The sequence below is a fragment of the Pelodiscus sinensis genome, chromosome 11 (assembly GCF_052426305.1).
Source record: "Pelodiscus sinensis isolate ZL-2025 chromosome 11, ASM5242630v1, whole genome shotgun sequence".
Taxonomy (NCBI): domain Eukaryota; kingdom Metazoa; phylum Chordata; order Testudines; family Trionychidae; genus Pelodiscus; species Pelodiscus sinensis.
This window is the reverse complement of record NC_143062.1, coordinates 16,481,856-16,499,378: the sequence shown is the minus strand read 5'-3', so window position 1 is coordinate 16,499,378 and position 17,523 is coordinate 16,481,856. Positions and strand designations below refer to the sequence as shown.

At 49.1% G+C, this 17,523-nt stretch overlaps 1 protein-coding gene across 20 annotated transcripts in view; it reads right to left on the bottom strand.

Annotated features, from left to right (window-relative positions):
* Positions 1-17,523, bottom strand: part of NRXN2 (neurexin 2) — a 332,982-nt gene that overhangs the window by 185,607 nt on the left and 129,852 nt on the right. For all 20 annotated transcript variants that reach the window (XM_089781141.1, XM_075939211.2, XM_075939215.2 and 17 more), the window contains 2 exons: positions 11,689-11,850; positions 10,671-11,109 (listed from right to left, as the gene is read on the bottom strand). In XM_089781141.1, coding sequence (XP_089637267.1) covers positions 10,671-11,109; positions 11,689-11,850 — 601 coding nt within the window. The remainder of the gene's footprint in view (positions 1-10,670; positions 11,110-11,688; positions 11,851-17,523) is intronic.

Sequence of the window (17,523 nt, the reverse complement as noted above, 5' to 3'; positions counted from 1 at the left end):
TCATGGAGATATTCAGGGAGGATTCCCACACCATTTCCAGACATGTTAACAAGCTGTTCTGGGTTCCCTATGCTGTGTAGGCACAGAGTACACCACACGTCACACCCAACTGCCTTAACCCACTTGTAGCAAGAAAAAAATTGTGAACTCACCAGAAGCACCCTCCCTGGGCTGTCCTGGGAGGAGGGAATTGGTTCCAAAATGATGAAAAAAGTGCTTGGCTCTTGCTGCTCACCAGTTGGCCATTCTCCTCCTCCTCCATTGCCAGGCTGTCCTCCACACTGCTGCCCTGAGTATCTTGGGCAGGCTCCATGGTCTGGCTTGGGAAGCTGGTTGGGTCCCCCACAGGATCACATGCAGTTGGTCGTAGAAGTGGCATGTTTGCAATGATGCACCAGGCCATCCATTTACCTCCTTTGTTTTGTGATAGGATTGCCTGAGCTCTTTCATTTTAACACAGTACTGCTGGGTGTCCCTACAGGATCATTTCTCCACCAGGCACTTTGCTATCTTCATGTAGATATCAGCATCTGTTTTGCTGTTTTGGAGATCTGAGAGAATGGACTCCTATCCCCACACCTCAATGAAGTCCAAGATCTCCTGCATACTCCATGCTGGCACTGTTTGGCACTCCTAGGAACCAGAGCTTATGGGACTTGAACTCATGGAAGTCCTGGAAGTGTGCTGCTCAGATGTGCTGCCTGCTCTGAAGTATGCTCACAATGCTGGCCATGTAGGAAATGAAATTCAAACTTTCCCTGGGTTTTTTTCCTGTTCACTTGGAAAGCAGGAGAGGTGCAAGTTCTGGCCAGAGCGGTCACAGCAGGGCACTGCTGAATGCCTCTCAGAGGCCAAGAACCCCATTTTTCTCAACGCTGGATCTCCACTACTGTAAATTTAACCATGCAAGGTTGAATTTTGCGTTACTCCGCATGAAAAGCTGGAGTACCGAAATCAACCTCAGCAGCCCTTAAAGTCAACAGAACAACCTTGGTAATGTGGACTCACTGTTTAGAAAATTGACTTTATGCAGCTAAATTCGATCTAAACTCCTAGCACAGGCCAGGGCTTCGGTAAGATTAGGCATTTACAAGAGGCTTCTATTTTGTTTGTAACCCCCAAAGAACCAAAGAGAAGAGACTGAATTGTTTCAGATCAATAATGCAGAACCCCGCAGTGATGGAGTGGAAATTTTCTGTAGGTATTTTGTATGACTACTGTGTGTGCCTCAGTTTCCCCTATTGGCTGAATTGCTATAAAAAAGGGCTGTTTACCTTCAGGCAGGCTGCCACACAAATGTGGATGATGTCTAGTTGTCTCATGTGTGAGGCCCATGGCATTAGAGAGTCCATGAAAACAATAGCAAAGCAAATACCCGGGACATTTGCTATCTACCAACTAACAACCATGTCCACTCTCCACAAAAAGCCACCAGCATTTGACCAGATGGTCAATAAAGAACTGAAAAGGACCCAGGTGAGACTTGCTTGGGAACTTGGACAACGAGGGACAGAGTGGGATCCCAGAGGGAGGGCCATACCACTTGATGGTGCGCTGGGCTAGCCTACATAGAGTATGCGGTGACTTTCTTTTCTCTGTACAGGCAGTCCCCGACTTACGCGGATCCGACTTATGTCGGATCCGCACTTACAAACGGGGTGAGAAAAGTTTCTCCCAGTCTCCCTGGTCTGCTGGGGGGGGTCCAGCAAAGTCGCTGGACCTCCCCCAGCAGACCAGGGACACCCGAGCAAAGCTACCGCCTGGGCAGCTTTGCTCGTTTGCCCGGGAGCGAAGCCGCCCAGGCAGAGGGACCCCCGCCGCCTGGGCGGCTTTGCTCCTGTCCCCCAGGTCTGCTGGGGGGTCCAGAAAAGCCGCTGGGTCCCCCCCAGCAGACCAGGGTCACCCGAGCAAAGCCGCCGCCTGGGCGGCTTTGCTCGTTTGCCCGGGAGCAAAGCTGCCCAAGCAGCGGGACCCCCGCCGCCTGGGCAGCTTTGCTCGGGTGTCCCTGGTCTGCTGGGGGGTCCAGCGGCTTTTCTGGACCCCCCCAGCAGACCAGGGAGACAGGAGCAAAGCCACACGGGCGGCGGGGTCCCTCCGCCTCTGCGGCTTTGCTTGGGTCTCCCTGGTCTGCTGGGGGGGAGGGGGCACAGCTAGTGCGGCCTCCCCCCCAGCAGGCCAGGCTTTTGTTGCGGGACGCCTCGGGTAGAGCAGCTGGGGTGCTGCCGGGTTGGTCCTGTGGGAACCTACCGGGCAGCGCCCCAGCTGTTCTGTCCCAGGCTCCAGATTCAGCAGCTGTTGAAACTGATCAGACTGATTCCAGGAAGCTGGGGGCAGAGCAACTCTGCCTCCGGCTTTCTGTAGTCAGCCCCTGGTCAGTTTCAGTGGCAGCAGCTGAATCTGGAGCCAGTTCCGACTTACATACAAATTCAACTTAAGAACAAACCTATAGTCCCTATCTGGTACGTAACCCGGGGACTGCCTGTACTAAGCAAGAACATTCTATGTCGTATTCCTGACATGTACTAATTCTGGCTGAGTCTCAATGCGGATGCTGAAGATATGGGTGCATTGCTCTCTCCGGTGTCCAAGTCAGGTGGACTTGCTGAAGGAAGCTCACAGTATAAAGCAGGGAGCTGAAGGCTCTGAGCCTGCGAGGCAGTGAAGTCAAGTAGTTTACCCTAATGAAAAAGTGAGGCCCTAAGGGGTGTCTGACCCTCTGAAGGGTTCCTACCAGGGATAGTCCCAAAGATGTTCAGCGCACCAGACCTGTGGACCCATGACTCCCACTCATTATTTATAATGGAAAAACTTCCTGACAGGCTTCTGTGGCTCAGTTCAACATCACATGAATGGTCAAGATAAACAAAGGCGGGGGGGAGGGGACAAGGTTTAGTGGCCACCCTGAGTGGCCCAGTTTTGATAGTGCTATAGAATTTTGCCCCTGAAAACAAACTGAGTTGTCCAGATCAGATACAACCACTTGATATGCAGCTTGTAGCCAGCTATCATTCTGAGATGTCCAAATAGGGTTGCCAATAGTCCATTTATTACAAGGGACATCTCTTATTTTTTCATGTCTGTACAATAAGATTAGGAGCTGGTGAATGTTGCAAAAAGCAGCAAGAAATATCTTAGCGCAGAGGGATGTTACATTTTGAGTAATTGACTAATTGAATAGTCGATGCAATTTGCATTGACTATTCGATTAGTTGATAGGGCACCTCTGCCTTTGTAATGCACCTCTGCCTTAGGGCTGTTGCTACACTTCAAAGGTGAAAGTGCAGTGGGGAGCATGGGGTCAGCGGGGCAGTCCCCCACTGGCCCTGTGCTCCCCACAGAGTTTCAAAGTGGCAGCACCACGTGGAGCCCGGGGACAGCGGGGGAGTCCCCAGCTGATCCTTGGCTCCACGTGGCACTGTGGCTTTGAAACACTCAGCTGGCCTCAGGCTGCACATAAGGCTACGTCTAGACTGGCCCCTAATTCCTGAAGAGGCATGCAAAGCAGGTAAGTCAGAATAGGGAAATCCGCGGGGAATTTAGATATCCCCCGCGGGATTTAAATAAACATGTCCGCCGCTTTTTTTCCGGCTAGGGGAAAAGCCGGAAAAAAGCGTCTAGACTGACACGATCCTCCAGAATAAAGCCCTTTTACGGAGGATCTTATTCCTGAAAGTAGGAATAAGAGATCCTCCGGAAAAGGGCTTTATTCCGGAGGATCGCGCCAGTCTAGATGCTTTTTTCCGGCTTTTCCCCAAGCCGGAAAAAAAGCGGCGGCCATGTTTATTTAAATCCCGCGGGGGATATTTAAATCCCCCACGGATTTCCCTATTCTGACTTACCTGCTTTGCATGCCTCTTCCGGAATTAGGGGCCAGTCTAGACGTAGCCATAGTGTTTCAAAGCAGCAGCTCCATGTGGAACCCGGGGTCTGGCCCTTGGCTCCAAACAGCACTGCTGCTTTGAAATACCCCCTCCTCTTCCCATCCCCCTTGCTGCCTCTTTCTGATAGAGACAGAAAGGCGGGGGGGGGGAGGGGAAGCAACTAGTCAACTAGCCTGTCTACTATTCTATAAGCATTTGCATATTGGATAGTTAACTAGTTGTTCACATCCCTACTAGCAAATGTAGGTGACCGCTGCTTATTAATTATCTTTATTATGAATAACAACAACAATATTGAGATGAGACTGGGGAAGAGGTGCTAAGAAAACCATCCCTTTTTAAAAATACAATGTTGGCTATGTGTCCTTATTTTTGAAATACTATGTGTCCAAGGCACAGAAAAGAATTAGGCCATGTAAACAATACCACTTATCTTAGCAAAATGTATGCTGCTCAAGGGTATGAAAACACACATACACCAGCAACATAAGTTTTGCCAGCACAATTGATAGTGTGCTTCTCCCACCAACAAAGAACTGCCACTCATTGAAGTGACTGTATTAAGTCAGTGGTAGAGCTCTCTCTGGTCAGCACAGAGTGGCTACGCAAGAGACCTTACAGCACTGCAGCTGCATCAGCTGTGCTACTGGAAGCTTCTGGTATAGACAGAGCCTTAGAAGGAGATGGAAAGAGGATTCCATACCTCAGTTTGCAAAGGACTTGAAAAGACTCATGTTCCGGCCATAGCTAGATACTGAAAAGGACTTCCAAGATAAATTGGAAAGGATCAGTTTGCAAATGCTCAGCTCAAGTGAAAAGAGTCCAAAGACATGCGGAGAGACTGTGGAATTTACAACAGAATTTGAATCTTTTCTTGCAGCAGTTCTCCAAAATAGGAAGCAGCTGCTCCCCTAGTGAGGAAGATGGAAGCTGATCACTAGGAGCCCTGTAAATACAGCTGTGTCTAATATACATGATGGAAACAGAGATTCTTATCTGGTTCATGATGTTTTGAAATGATTAGAAAAAGTGATAAATTCACTTTGTAAAACAAGGAAAATTGGCAATAACATCAAAATTAAGGGAAGCAGTTCAGATAATGCTCATGCTGTGAAAAATCCGACTATTAAGAAAATCAGTTCTAAATATAAGGTAGTACAGGACAAAGCATCACAAGTGCTTAGTGAAAGTTCTTCACCCAGTAAAAAGAAACAACCAAGCTAAACAAAGCCTTGAGGTACAAGGATCAGCCCCGGGGTTTTTGTTTAGCACTGGGCAGGTAAACAACAATAGGAGTCAGCTGTTGTGTGTACTATTTGAGTACACTGGGGTGACCAGCACTGGCTCAAACATAATAGTTATTAGCAATGTTCCCTCAAATATTTTCCATCCATGCATGGAATAATTTTTTGTATGTGCCCCAAAGCATGTGCAGATGTGCACCACCAGTAGAAACACATGCTGCTGGCTGTGGGTGCTTTGCTAATTAGCTGAGCATTTGAATCTCTCATAGGCTATGTCTAGACTGCAAGCCTCTTTCGAAAGAGGCTCTTTCAAAAGATACTTTCGAAAGAGCCTCTTTCGAAAGAGAGCGTCTAGTGAGTCTGGATGCTCTCTTTCGAAGAAGCCCTATTTACATTCAAGAACGCCTTCTTTCGAAAGAGCACTTTCGAAAGAAGGCGTTCTTCCTCGTGAAATGAGGTTTACCGCCGTCGAAAGAAAAGCCGCGTTCTTTCGATTTAATTTCGAAAGAACGTGGCTGCAGTCTAGACGCAAATGAAGTTTTTTCGGAAAAAGGCTACTTTTTCCGAAAAAAACCCTGAGTCTGGACACAGCCATAGGTGGCCGCCTAAGTGCTCAGTTTACATGGAACACTGGTTATTAAATCAGAAAGGCTAAAAGGGCCAGGAATAGGACGTATATCTAAATCTGATCAGCCTCATTGGCAGAGCTGTCCTGTCCATAGGATAGTTCAGGGCAGCTGCCCCAGACCCCGTGTTTTTGGGGCCTCTGTGGCAGCAACCTCAACCGTCCTATGGACAGTATCCAAGGGATTACCTGGGGCCAGAGGCCTGGCACGGCAGTAGCAGGGGTCACTCCCCTTCCCCAGCACTCACTGCAGTGGCAGGAGCTGGAGTGGCCCAGCAGCCTGCTCCGCCCCACTGCTCCCGCAGACACGCTCTGCTTGGCTTCTCACCACGGCATAGAAGAGGGTGCAGCAGGCCACTCCAGTTCTCACCACCACAGTGGAGAGGCGACCCCTGTTGCTGCCATGCCAGGTCTCCCTGCCTAAGCTCTACCCCTGCTGTGCCCCTGCCCCTGCCCCAAGCAAACTGCTGAATTTTTCATTGCTTGGGGCAGGGGCACACCAGGGCTTGGAGAAAGTGGGGGCAGAGGCAGGGCCTGCAATGCAGGGAGGTTGCCTTGAGTCCTATTCCTGGGCCTCTTGGAGGAGTTGTCCCAGGCTTCCTTGTGACAGCCCTTTTCATTATCTCAAATAGCAGGACGAGGGGGGTTGAACATGCAGCCATCTGAAAATTGGGTTTAAAAGTTGGATTTCTGGAATTGAAGTAAAAAGTTTGGCTAGCCAAGATAGTGAATGAGCTAATCATCAGTTTGGATTTCTTTATGGCTAATACCTGTGTAAATAATACCTGGAAAAGTGTCAATATGTGAAAATTCCCTTTAAACACTTGGCTCAGGTGAGACATGACTTGTAGACAGCTAGTTTGCAGTGAAGGAGCTATCCTGCCCCTAGGGGAGGAAACCATTATAATAATTACATGCTACAGTAGCTTTCCAGCAAACAAAAATGGGGAGTAGTTGAAACCTGTTTTAAGACCCAGGGTCACAGGGAAATCTTAGCTGCTAAAACTCTTGTGGAACTGAATTAGGAATGGATCCCTCTTCTTCTGCTACATGTTTCTGGAAAGCAGTAAATAGTGACAAAGTGAACCACAGTTGCAAAATGAGAAGAGGACATTACTTATCTGTAACGAGAGGGTTTTTGAGATGTGCAGTCCTGATCTGTATTCCACAGGTGTGGAATACACATAGGGACCATCACTTGAAGAACCAGTGGATCTAGTATTTGCTGGTATAAAAGAAAACTACTCGGGGGGGGGGGGGCATGAGGGGAAGGTGAGTTTCCAATGTTTCTATTAGACTTGTTCTAGTGCAGTGCCATACATTTAAAAGATGAGTAGCAGAACAATCTCAGAGACTTTCTGGTTAGGAATCAGGAGTTCTCCTCTCCAACAAAGATATAGATTATACTGGACTAGTCCAGCACAAGATTAAAATGGGGGGAAAGGACCCATTAAACCACTTCCTCACTGGGTACCAGTAACACAGAGGGTAGAGGCCTTACAGGCCATTGAGGAAATGGATCTAGAAGACCTCACTGAGCATTTAACCAGTCCTTGGGTTTCACTTGCTGTGCTGGTTAAGAAAAAGAAAGACTGAACCAAATTGTGCATGGAATATATCAGGAACTAAATGAAGTCACTTTAAAAGATTCTTATCCACTACCATGAACAGATGATACCCTGGACGGTGTAGCAGATTCAATCTGGTTTTCTACCAGGGATGTAAAATCCTGGTTAACCAGTTAAACCTTAGGTTTAACTGGTTAACCAATTCAATGGGATTCTGCTCCTGCCTCTGTGTGTAGGGCTGCCACTGTTGGTCTCCCCTGCGCAAGGAATTGGCAGCCAGCCCAGTGCACAGGGTGCCTGCTCCTGGCCCCCCTTCGCATCAGGTCTAGCTCCCAATCTCCACGAGGCTGCTCCCAGGTCCCAGTTAACTTGTATCTGGTAAGCATCACCCAGCAAGGGTGATACTTACAGGTAACCAATTTACCAGTCACCTATTCACATCCCTATTTTCCACAGTCAATCTTAAAAGTGGATATTGGCAAGTGGCAGAGGATTCAAAGAACAGGGAAAAGACAGCTTTTACCACAGGACAAGGCTGGTGGCAATTAAAAGGATTGATTGTCAGCTTTTGCAGTGCACCGACCACATTTGAGAGGCTAATGGAGAGGGTGTGACACAGCATGTCTCTCTCAGCATGTCTGTTATACCTAGATGATATCCTAGTCCATGCCAAAATTTTTGAATAGGAACTGATACATCTACAAATGGTCTGCGGTAAGCTGAAGGATGCCAATCTGAAACTGAACCCAAAGAAATGTGAGCTCTTTCAAAAAATGTAATCTCTCTTGGGCACACAAGCAGGGAGGAAGGAATTTCCACTGACAAACAGAAAACCATGGTTGTGCAGAACTGGCAAGCTTCCCAGACACTCACATATGTGCAGAGTTTTGTCAGACTCTACTCTTATTATAGAAGGTTTATTTCTGGGTTTGCTAATATTGCAAAAATGCTGCATAGGTTGGGAGAGAAAGGGAAACCATTTTAGTGGTCAGTAGAGCATTTTCAGAGTTCAAACAGCTCTTGTGAATATTCCTATCTTGCACTGCATGTTTCAAAACACCTTTATATTGACACAAATACAGTATTGACACAAGAACATCAAGGACTTTACAGCATGATTGTTTATTACAGCAAAAGTCTAAGTTCTCTGGAGTGAAACTACTCAAAAAGAACTCCTGCCTGTGGACAAAAAGGAAATGGGGCAGGGAAAGAAAAACTACAAGAATATTTGAATGGAAGTAAAATTTTGGGGGGCTGGTTATGCAAAATATCCAGAAAGACACTGTAAATATGTAAATAGTTAAGCTTGTATCATACATAATTTGTTAAATAATTACTTTTCTACCTGGAATGGGTTGTTGAAAGAGTTACCATTTTGGACGCCATCAAGGAGATGGGTGAAGATGAGGGGTGTTGTCAGGTTGGGGATATGCCTTGCTGTTATCATTCAGCAAAAACACCAGCCTTCATTTAAGATCATTGTAAGAAATCTCTATAGCTCCTTTAGTGACCCTGGCAACTGAAACAATAGGGCCCTCCAACCAAACACAGGCACATATTACTGCTCAAAACAAAGACACCTGTAATGTGCGTGCGTATAGATGGAGGAATTCCCTGGCTGTTACTTTGTGAAGGTGTATGTCTGTGAGTGTGAGTGTGTGTGTGTGTGTGTGTGTGTGTGTGTGTGTGTGTGTGTGAGAGAGAGAGAGAGAGAGAGAGAGAGAGAGGCAGAAAGACAAAAGGAAGAAAGGGAAAAGGCAGCAAGGAAACACCACATGCAGACATGGAAATACTAGAAGCACAGCCCTTGGGAAGTTGGGAAAAGTTGGGAGAGTTTTTGAGCTTAGAGATGGCTAGCAAGAGGCATGGAGCTTATGAGCAAAGAAACTGTCTGTTTGATTCCTGCCTTATTCAGAGAAAAAGGACTTTTGTCTGTTCTTTGTAAATAAGCAGGTTTGCATCCATCACCACTTTCTCCTCCTCACTGGAATAGCCTTCAAGACTGAATTTTTGGCTTACTGCTTGGGTTAAAACTGGGCCACAATACAAACATGCACCCATAAATATACACTGATTCTCACACATGCTCTTACATGCAATTCATGCACATGCACTCCCACAATGATTCACGTAACATGAATTCACACACACTAATATATACATACTCACTCAGACATGCACAATTCTCAAACATACATGCACATGCATAAATGAGCACATACATGGAGGAAGCTGATATCAGTAAAGAACAGAACTGTGCATGCATACACATGCATGGCTAACATGAGACTCAAGATCATCTCATCTGAAAGAGGGGGTTTTGCCCACAGTCTCTAAGGTGTCACAGGACCACCCCTTTTTTAAAAAATTGTTTTTAAAGTTACAGACTAACACAGCTACCCCTCTGAGGGTAGGGCTACACTGCCAGAAAAAAACCTTCTTTCGGAAGCCCCCTTATTCCTTGTAAAACAAGGTTTTCAAGGGCTTCCGAAACAGGGTTTTTTTCCTAACATTTGGCCCCATGTAGATGGACCAAACATCGGAAAAAGAATCGGAAGATATGCAAATGTGAATGCATTTGCATACCTTCTTCCAAAACCCCCACAGTGTAACTCTACCCTAAGACTTTTATATAGACTTAGACAGGCTTCGAGATTTCAACCAGCAGGGGGCAGCACTGCTCTCTTTCTCTTTCCTCCACTCCACTTATGGGAAGCTGTACCTGTCTCTGTTCCCTGCCACTACTGGGCCTATTTTCTTGCCTCTCTAATGAGTGGCTAATGAGCAGTCAATTTGTTATGTCAATCAGCAGTTAGGGGGGAAAAAGGTGGTGGGGAGGGATGGAGGCAAGACTCTTGGCTCTCTTTGGGGCAGGGACTATACTAGAGCCAAATTTGATACTTGCCCCAAAATGCAAAGCATAATTCCGCCTGGGTGCCACTGCTGAACTCTGTAACTCAGAAGGTTCCCCCCACTCCCAAGACTAATCCAAAGTCCAGCAGCAGCCCCTATAACCTCTAGTACCCCCAGCAGAACTTCCGTGTGGCACCATGACCCTGCCACATTGCTGAACAACTCCAGGCATCACAGCTGCGGACTCCCCATGGGTGGAAGTAGAGACGGGTATATGGGGCTGTTCTGGGCAAAGAGGGTCACTATAGGCAGGTAACTTGTGGGCAGGGTTTGGAGAGCAGAGGTGGCATTGCACTCCCTGTTGGTGGGCAGAGTTCCAGGCAGCCAGGGCACACAGACCATGCAAGAAGTGGGACATGGATCTCCACTGACAGGCTGGGGATTAGGAGACAGAGGTGATCATGGGAGTGCTGCAAACAAGGCTGGGGAGCCCTCTCACCTTTACGCCCATCGCGCTGGAAGTCCACATGGCACCACTCGCCGTCGTTGACCTTCTTGTTGCTGGCACGCATCTTGATGCCGCCTGAGCCCATGTCCAGCAGCAGGTAAAGGTGGCCATCGAGCAGCTCCATGGCAAAGTAGTCAGCTTTGTGTGGGCGCTCAGCACGACTCTCCCGCGGGGGCTGCAGGCGCCCATGGCTGAAGAGCAGCAGGCCATTGGGCTCAGTGGTGCGGAAGTCAAAGGAGATGGAGCCTGTCTTTTTGGTGTTCCACTTGGGCAGGGAGATATAGGCCTCAGGTGACTCAAAGGTGACTGGATCCAGTGCTGCCACATTCTCACAGCGGAACACCAAGTCCCCATTGATCTTCATCTTCGGGTCACCTTCTTTGGCCAGGCGGGACAGCTCCAGCTTAAAGTCATTGTTCTTGTACACGACCTGGTGGGGAGAGCTGCAGTGGGACACAAGGCCTTTGTCCTCTAGCAGGTGCCAACTCTGATCTGGCCCCCAGCAAGGACCTGCTGGCTGGCTCAGTGGGTGAGGAATGGGATACAGGGCTTTCCCTTCTGGGGGAACACCAGCTCTTATCTGATCCCAGGGTGGGGAGACTGGCTAGCTTGGGGGAGCGTGGAATATTAGGTCTTTTTTCTTCTAGTGGGTGCCAGCTGTAATCTGGCATCAAGTAAACAATGATGTAGAACTGTTCCTATCTAATGACTGCTGTGTGTAATGAGTTTCCTGGGTTATCTTCTCATTCCTATTGTCTATATTACACATCAAATTTCATGCCTGCCAGTCCCCAAACATGTATCATATGGGAACGATCTTCAGATGCCACTGATGAGAGAGTCTCCTGCACTTCCTGCCCTCAACTTTTGGTCAGTGTTGCTATAGGCTATTAAACAGCCCTTGACACCACCCCAGAGGAGGCTGCATTTCAGCACTGGTCAAGGGATCCTCATAAAAATAGTCGCTTCACCCAGCCCCAGAGGTAGCCGCATCTTATTGAATACTCACATCCTTCAGGCACCCCATGAAGTTATTGCTGACAGGGGACCCTGGTAGATCAGCTGTATTGGGGCTGCCCCCAATGTAGAAAAAGTCATCCGAGCCCAGCATGGTATAATCCTCCTGTGTGTAGCCTGTCGTTGTCAGGATACCATCCACGGAAATGGTCACCTGTCCGTCATGATTGCAGGGGTGGGGTGGGGCAGTGGCAGGGAAGGGAAGGGAGAGGAGTATGGGGGGGGAAACAAGCAGACAAAATAATATTATCCACCTGGGGCTGGTGTGGGATTGGGGGATAATGAGGGGGAGGTGGCTAAGCCATTTTTATGTCTGGTTGTCTCTTTGGAGGAATGCCAGTATTTGGGGCTCAGAGGAGGGGAGAGTTGAACAAAATTTGATGGAGGTTGAAAAGGGGCAGCACAAAATTTTATGTGGGAGGGGGACTGCAATGGGGTTGTTCACAATATTTGATAGTCTGGAAAGGGAGAGTGCATAAGAACTGACAGAGGGCTTGGAAAAGGAGGGCATAAACTTTGATCAAGGGAGGGTGGTTCACAAGAGTCAATGGAAGAGGAAGGTCTGGGGAGGAAATTATAGCAGATTTGATGGGGAAGGATCTGCACAAGATTTGGTGGGTGCTAAAAAGAGGGGTGCACACATTTTGATGACCTGTTACTAGCCCTGCCAGGAGGATTAGTGATATTAGAGAGAGCTAGACCTACTGTGTGATGGATAAGCACCATATATTCCACCACAATCTGCCTCCACCATCCCAGGCTGTACCCCGCCCATCACAGCTGCAGCTTCTCAATAAGGTCCAGATTGGGGTGCAAAGCTGATCGTGTTCACCTAAACTAGGGTTACCATATTTGAACTTTCAAAAAAGAGGACACTCTTGAGAGGGAGTGTATGTGTATTGGTATTTACCAACTCACACTGTATTAATGTGTTATATAGTAGAACATATTAGTATATAACTGTATGAGTTGATAGATACCAATACAGATACGTTCCTTCTCAGGAGTGTCCTCTTTTTTGAAAGTTCAAATATGGTAACCCTACCTAAACCAAGCAAGGATCTTCCACTATCCACCCTGATTGATCTAGGGTGTATGACACATTTCCCCTGCCTTGGTCTGGGCAGTTGGGACCTCTGACACACTGGGGGTAATGGCAGGTCCAAGGGAAAGATGGGGGTCCAGGCAGATTTGTGAGGAGAGGTAATCTATGGGCTGTGGTGAGACGGGTGGCAATGGCTATTCTGTGAGGAGGCTGAGGGGAAGGCTGTTCTCTGAGGAGGCAGGGGATGGTGGAAATGGCTATTCTGTGCAGATGCTGAGGAGGGGGGAAATGGCATCCTGTGAGGAGGCTGAAGGGGGAGAACAGCCATTCTGTGAGGGGGCTGCAGGCAAAGGGGATGCCTGCTCTGAGGAGGTTAGCAGGATGGGGGGAATGGCTGCTCTGTGAGGAAGGATGTGGAGGGAGGGAATGGTCACTCTGAGGAGGTTAGGAGAGGGGAAATGGAATGGCTGATCTCTGAATGGCTGGGGGAGGGGAACGGCCATTCTGTGAGGAGGCTGGGGTGAGAAATGGTTGTTCAGTGAGGAGGCTGGAGGGGAGAGAATAGCTGCACCGTGAGGAATCTGGGGGAGGGAGGAAAAATCACCATTTAGTGGGAAGGCTGGGAGAGGAGGACTGCCATTTAGCGAGGAGGCTGAGGGAGAAGGACTGCCATTAGTGAGGAGGATGGATGGGGCAAAGGGAAATGGCTGCTCTGTGAGGAGGCTGGAGGGGAGAGGAATGGCCATTCTGTGAGAAGGCTGGAGGGGGCAAATGTCTGTTCTGTGAGGAGGCTTGTAGGGGAAAGGCCATTCTGTGAGGAGGCTGAGGCAGGGAGAAATGCCATTCAGTAAGGAGACTGAAGCAGGAGAGAATGGCCGCTATGTGAGGAGGCTGGAGGGGGAAAAGGCCATTCTGTGAGGAGGTTGGTGGGGAGAGAATGGCCACTCTGAGAAGTTTGGGAGAGGAGAAATGGCCGTTAGGCTAGGTCTACACTACAGTCCTTTCTCGGAAAAAGCTATGCAAATTGTGCTCTGCAATTTGCTAGCTTTTTCCAATCGCTTTTCTGGAAGAGGCTTTTGCGCCATTTGGCCCTGTCTAGATGGAGCCAAATGGCAGAAAAGCCTCCTCTTTCGGCAAAGCCCTTATTCCTCACAGAACGAGGATACAGGGCTCCCCGAAAGAGAGCATTTGCTCTTGCGCAAAAAAACTCAGCAGTGTAGATATAGTCTCAGTGAGGACGCTGGGGGGAGGGGCTGTGTGGAGAATGGCTGATCTGTGAGGAGGCTGGAACAGGGATGGGGATGGGGATGGGATGGAGGGAGAAAGGTCACTCTGTGAGGAGGATGTTGGGCTATGTCTAGACTGCAAGCCTCTTTCGAAAGAGGCTCTTTCGAAAGAGCCTCTTTCGAAAGAGAGCGTCTAGACTGCACGTTGAACTTTCGAAAAAGCGGCTTGCTTTTTCGAAAGAAAGCATCCAGTGAGTCTGGATGCTCTCTTTCAAAGAAGCCCTATTTACATTCAAAAACGCCTTCTTTCGAAAGAGGAACTTTCGAAAGAAGGTGTTCTTCCTCGTAAATTGAGGTTTACCGCCATCGAAAGAAAAGCCGCGTTCTTTCGATTTAATTTCGAAAGAACGCGGCTGCAGTCTAGACGCAGGTGAGGTTTTTTCGAAAAAAGGCTACTTTTTTCGAAAAAATCCCTGAGTCTGGACACAGCCTTGGAGGGGAAATGACCATTCAGTGAGAGGGAAGAGAATAGCTATTCTGTGAGGAGGATGGGGGGGATGGCTATTCTGTGAGAAGTTTGGGAGAGAGAAATGGCCATTTAGGGTGCGTCTAGACAGTGGCACGATTCTGGTATCCCGAAAGAACGTTTTCCGCATCTTGACAGCACACCTGTTATTTCAAAATAGCTTCTGAAATAACAAGTGCACTCTTCCGACATTCCAGTAAACATCGTTCCACGAGGAGTAAGGAGTGTTTCAGGATAGTGCTCCATTTTGAAATGTGGTGCTATGTAGACAGTGCCAAATTTTGAAATCAACTCAAAATAAGCTGTGCAATTTGCATAGCTCAAACTGCATAGCTTATTTCGAGCTAAGGGTACAATGTAGACGCACCCTTAGTGAGGAGGCTGGCAGCGATGACTATTCTGTGAGGAGGTGGGCATCGCCGTTTAGTGAGGGGGGCTGCTGGAGGGGAAATGGCCATTCTGTGAAGAGGCTGTGGCAAGGAAACGTCCGTTCTGTGAGGAGAATATTGGAGGGGGGATGACCATTCTGTGAGAAGGCTGTGACAGGAGAATGGCTATTTTGTGAGGAGGCGGCAGAAGGCAGGGAATGGCCATTCTGGGGGGGAAGGGTAGCCATTCTGTGAGGAGGCTGGGAGGCAGTGTTCCCTATAAGCTGTATGCATGTGTGGCCCCTCAGGAGAGATTCCAATGCCACTCGATTAGCAGAGTGCCCACAGCTAGGTTTTTTATTTCTACCGATGATGCACATTCACACATCTTAGTGCACATAAAATTTATTCTGCACATGGACGGAATAAACCCATACACGATGGCAAAGATAAGAGGGAACATTACTAGGATGCGGAATGGCCATTCTGTGAAGAGATTAAGGATGGAATGGCTATTCAGCAAAGAGTCTGTAGAGGCGAAATGGCCATTCAGTGAAGATTCAGAGGCATGTGGGTGATAACAACTACTCCCTGAGCAGGCTGTGTGTAGGGATGTACCTGCCAGCCTGGGGCAGGATAGTGAGTAACTGTTGCTTTGGGAGCAGACAAGGGGAACAGCTGTTTCTGGAGGAGGCTGTGGGATCAATGGCCACTGTGGAAGGGGTGTAGCAGTCAGGGGAACAGCTGCTCTGTGAGGAGGTTGTTGGCAGAGGTAGGTCACAGCTAGTGTGTGTAAGGGGCAGAAGTGGGAGTAAGAGCGGTTCTGGAGAAGCTGGGGGCAGTTAAAAGCCATTATGGGAAAGGTTAGCAGGAGGTAGCAGCCAGCCTGTGACACAGCTGTAACAGGGCCAGTCCATGGGGAGGCTGTATTGTATGTGGAGAAGTAATGGCTGGTCCATGAAAGGAGAAGGAGTGGGGAAACAGTTGGACCATAGGGAGGCTGTGAGAAGGGTAATAACCACTGGGGAGGGGGGGGGGAATACAGGAAGAGAAGATATCAGATAGTGCAAGGATAATGCTTTGTCAGGGCGGAGGAGGGGCGGGGGTAAGAGAGGGAAGTTCTGAGCTTCTGTAGTAGAGGGCACTGCTTGTTCATATGCACATACACACACACAGCTATGATCCTAGTTATCGGGTAGCAGTACATATATACCACACAAACAGGAAATTCACTTTCTATTCAGTAAGGGACAGTCCCCCCTCTCTCTCCCTCTCTGTGTCTCAAACACATACACACACACACACACGTATACGTACACATGAGATGTTCTGATCCTATCTAGTTGTGGGTAACATACACACACACATACCCATATGATGACCCTCTGCCATAGACGTCAATAGGCATACATGAACATGTGCACACTTCTGACTCTGTCATGGGCATCCAGTATAATAGGCAGGGGAAGGCACTGCGTTCCCAAACAGCCAGCCTGGCTCCACCCCCAGAATGCCTACTGTAGGTGTAATGGGGGCAGAGTATTGCTGCCCCCAGTGCTCACCCCCCCGGGCTCCGGGGCCAGGGAGGTGGAGGACACGTGGCACCTGCCCTCCACATGCTCCAGGGCCAACAAGCCTGGGACTGCATGCTCACTGTCTCCCTGTGCAATGGGGCCACGGAGGCTGGGGAATGCACACTCACCTGCCCTCTTCCCCTCCCTAGGGTGGTGGGCAGTACAAGCAGCACACTGCCCTGCCTTCCCATGGTAAGGATGTTAAAGGCTAGTCGGCTAGCCAATAAGCATTTGCTTATCGGATAGCTTTTTGACTAGTCAACAGGCATTTCCGCATTCCTCCTTTGATTCCGGGCTGCAGGTGGGTGCCTTCTTTGAAATGCACAAGAGTCCCCACTGGGGGCTCTCGTGTATTTCAAAGCCATGGAGAGTCCCCCACTGATCCTGGGCTCCATGCTATGCTGCATGCGGCTAGGAGCCTGGGGTCAGCTGGGAATTCCCCAGATGCCCCTGGGCTCCCCGCAGCTGCCCCTTAGAATCCATGCAACTCAAAGGGGCAGCTGCCTGGAGCCCGGGGTCAGCTGGGGAGTCCCGGGAAATAGCGCGGGGAGCTCAGGATCAGCTGGGGAGTCCCTAGCTGACCCCGGGCTCCATGGCTTTGAAATGTACAAGAGCCCCCACTGGCGACTCTTGTGCATTTCAAAGAAGGCACCCATGCCACGTGGAGCCAGAGTCAGCGGGACTTCCTGCTGGTCCCAGGCTGTATGCGGAGTGCCGCATTCCTACTTTGAAATGTACAAGAGCCCCAGTAAGTGGGGAGGGGAGATGGCATGGATGGCCCCCATGGGGGGCGGGGCCCCAGAAGAAGGGGCGGGGCTGGGGTGAGGCCTATGACTTGCCTTCCCTAGCCCTACATTCTCCTACTGCTCATGGACCCTGTCTAGTAGCAAGCAACGCATGCATACTCATACATGCACACTGAGACAGTTTTAATTGAATGGTTAACCGGTTAACAGGGTGATGCTTACTGGTTATGGTGAGAGATGCTCCAGAGCAATCCCCATCCATGGTGCATGCAACCTGGCTGACCGTGGGCAGGGTCACTCCACCCTGGCTAGAGCAGCCCCTGCCAGAGGTGGAGGAGAGCA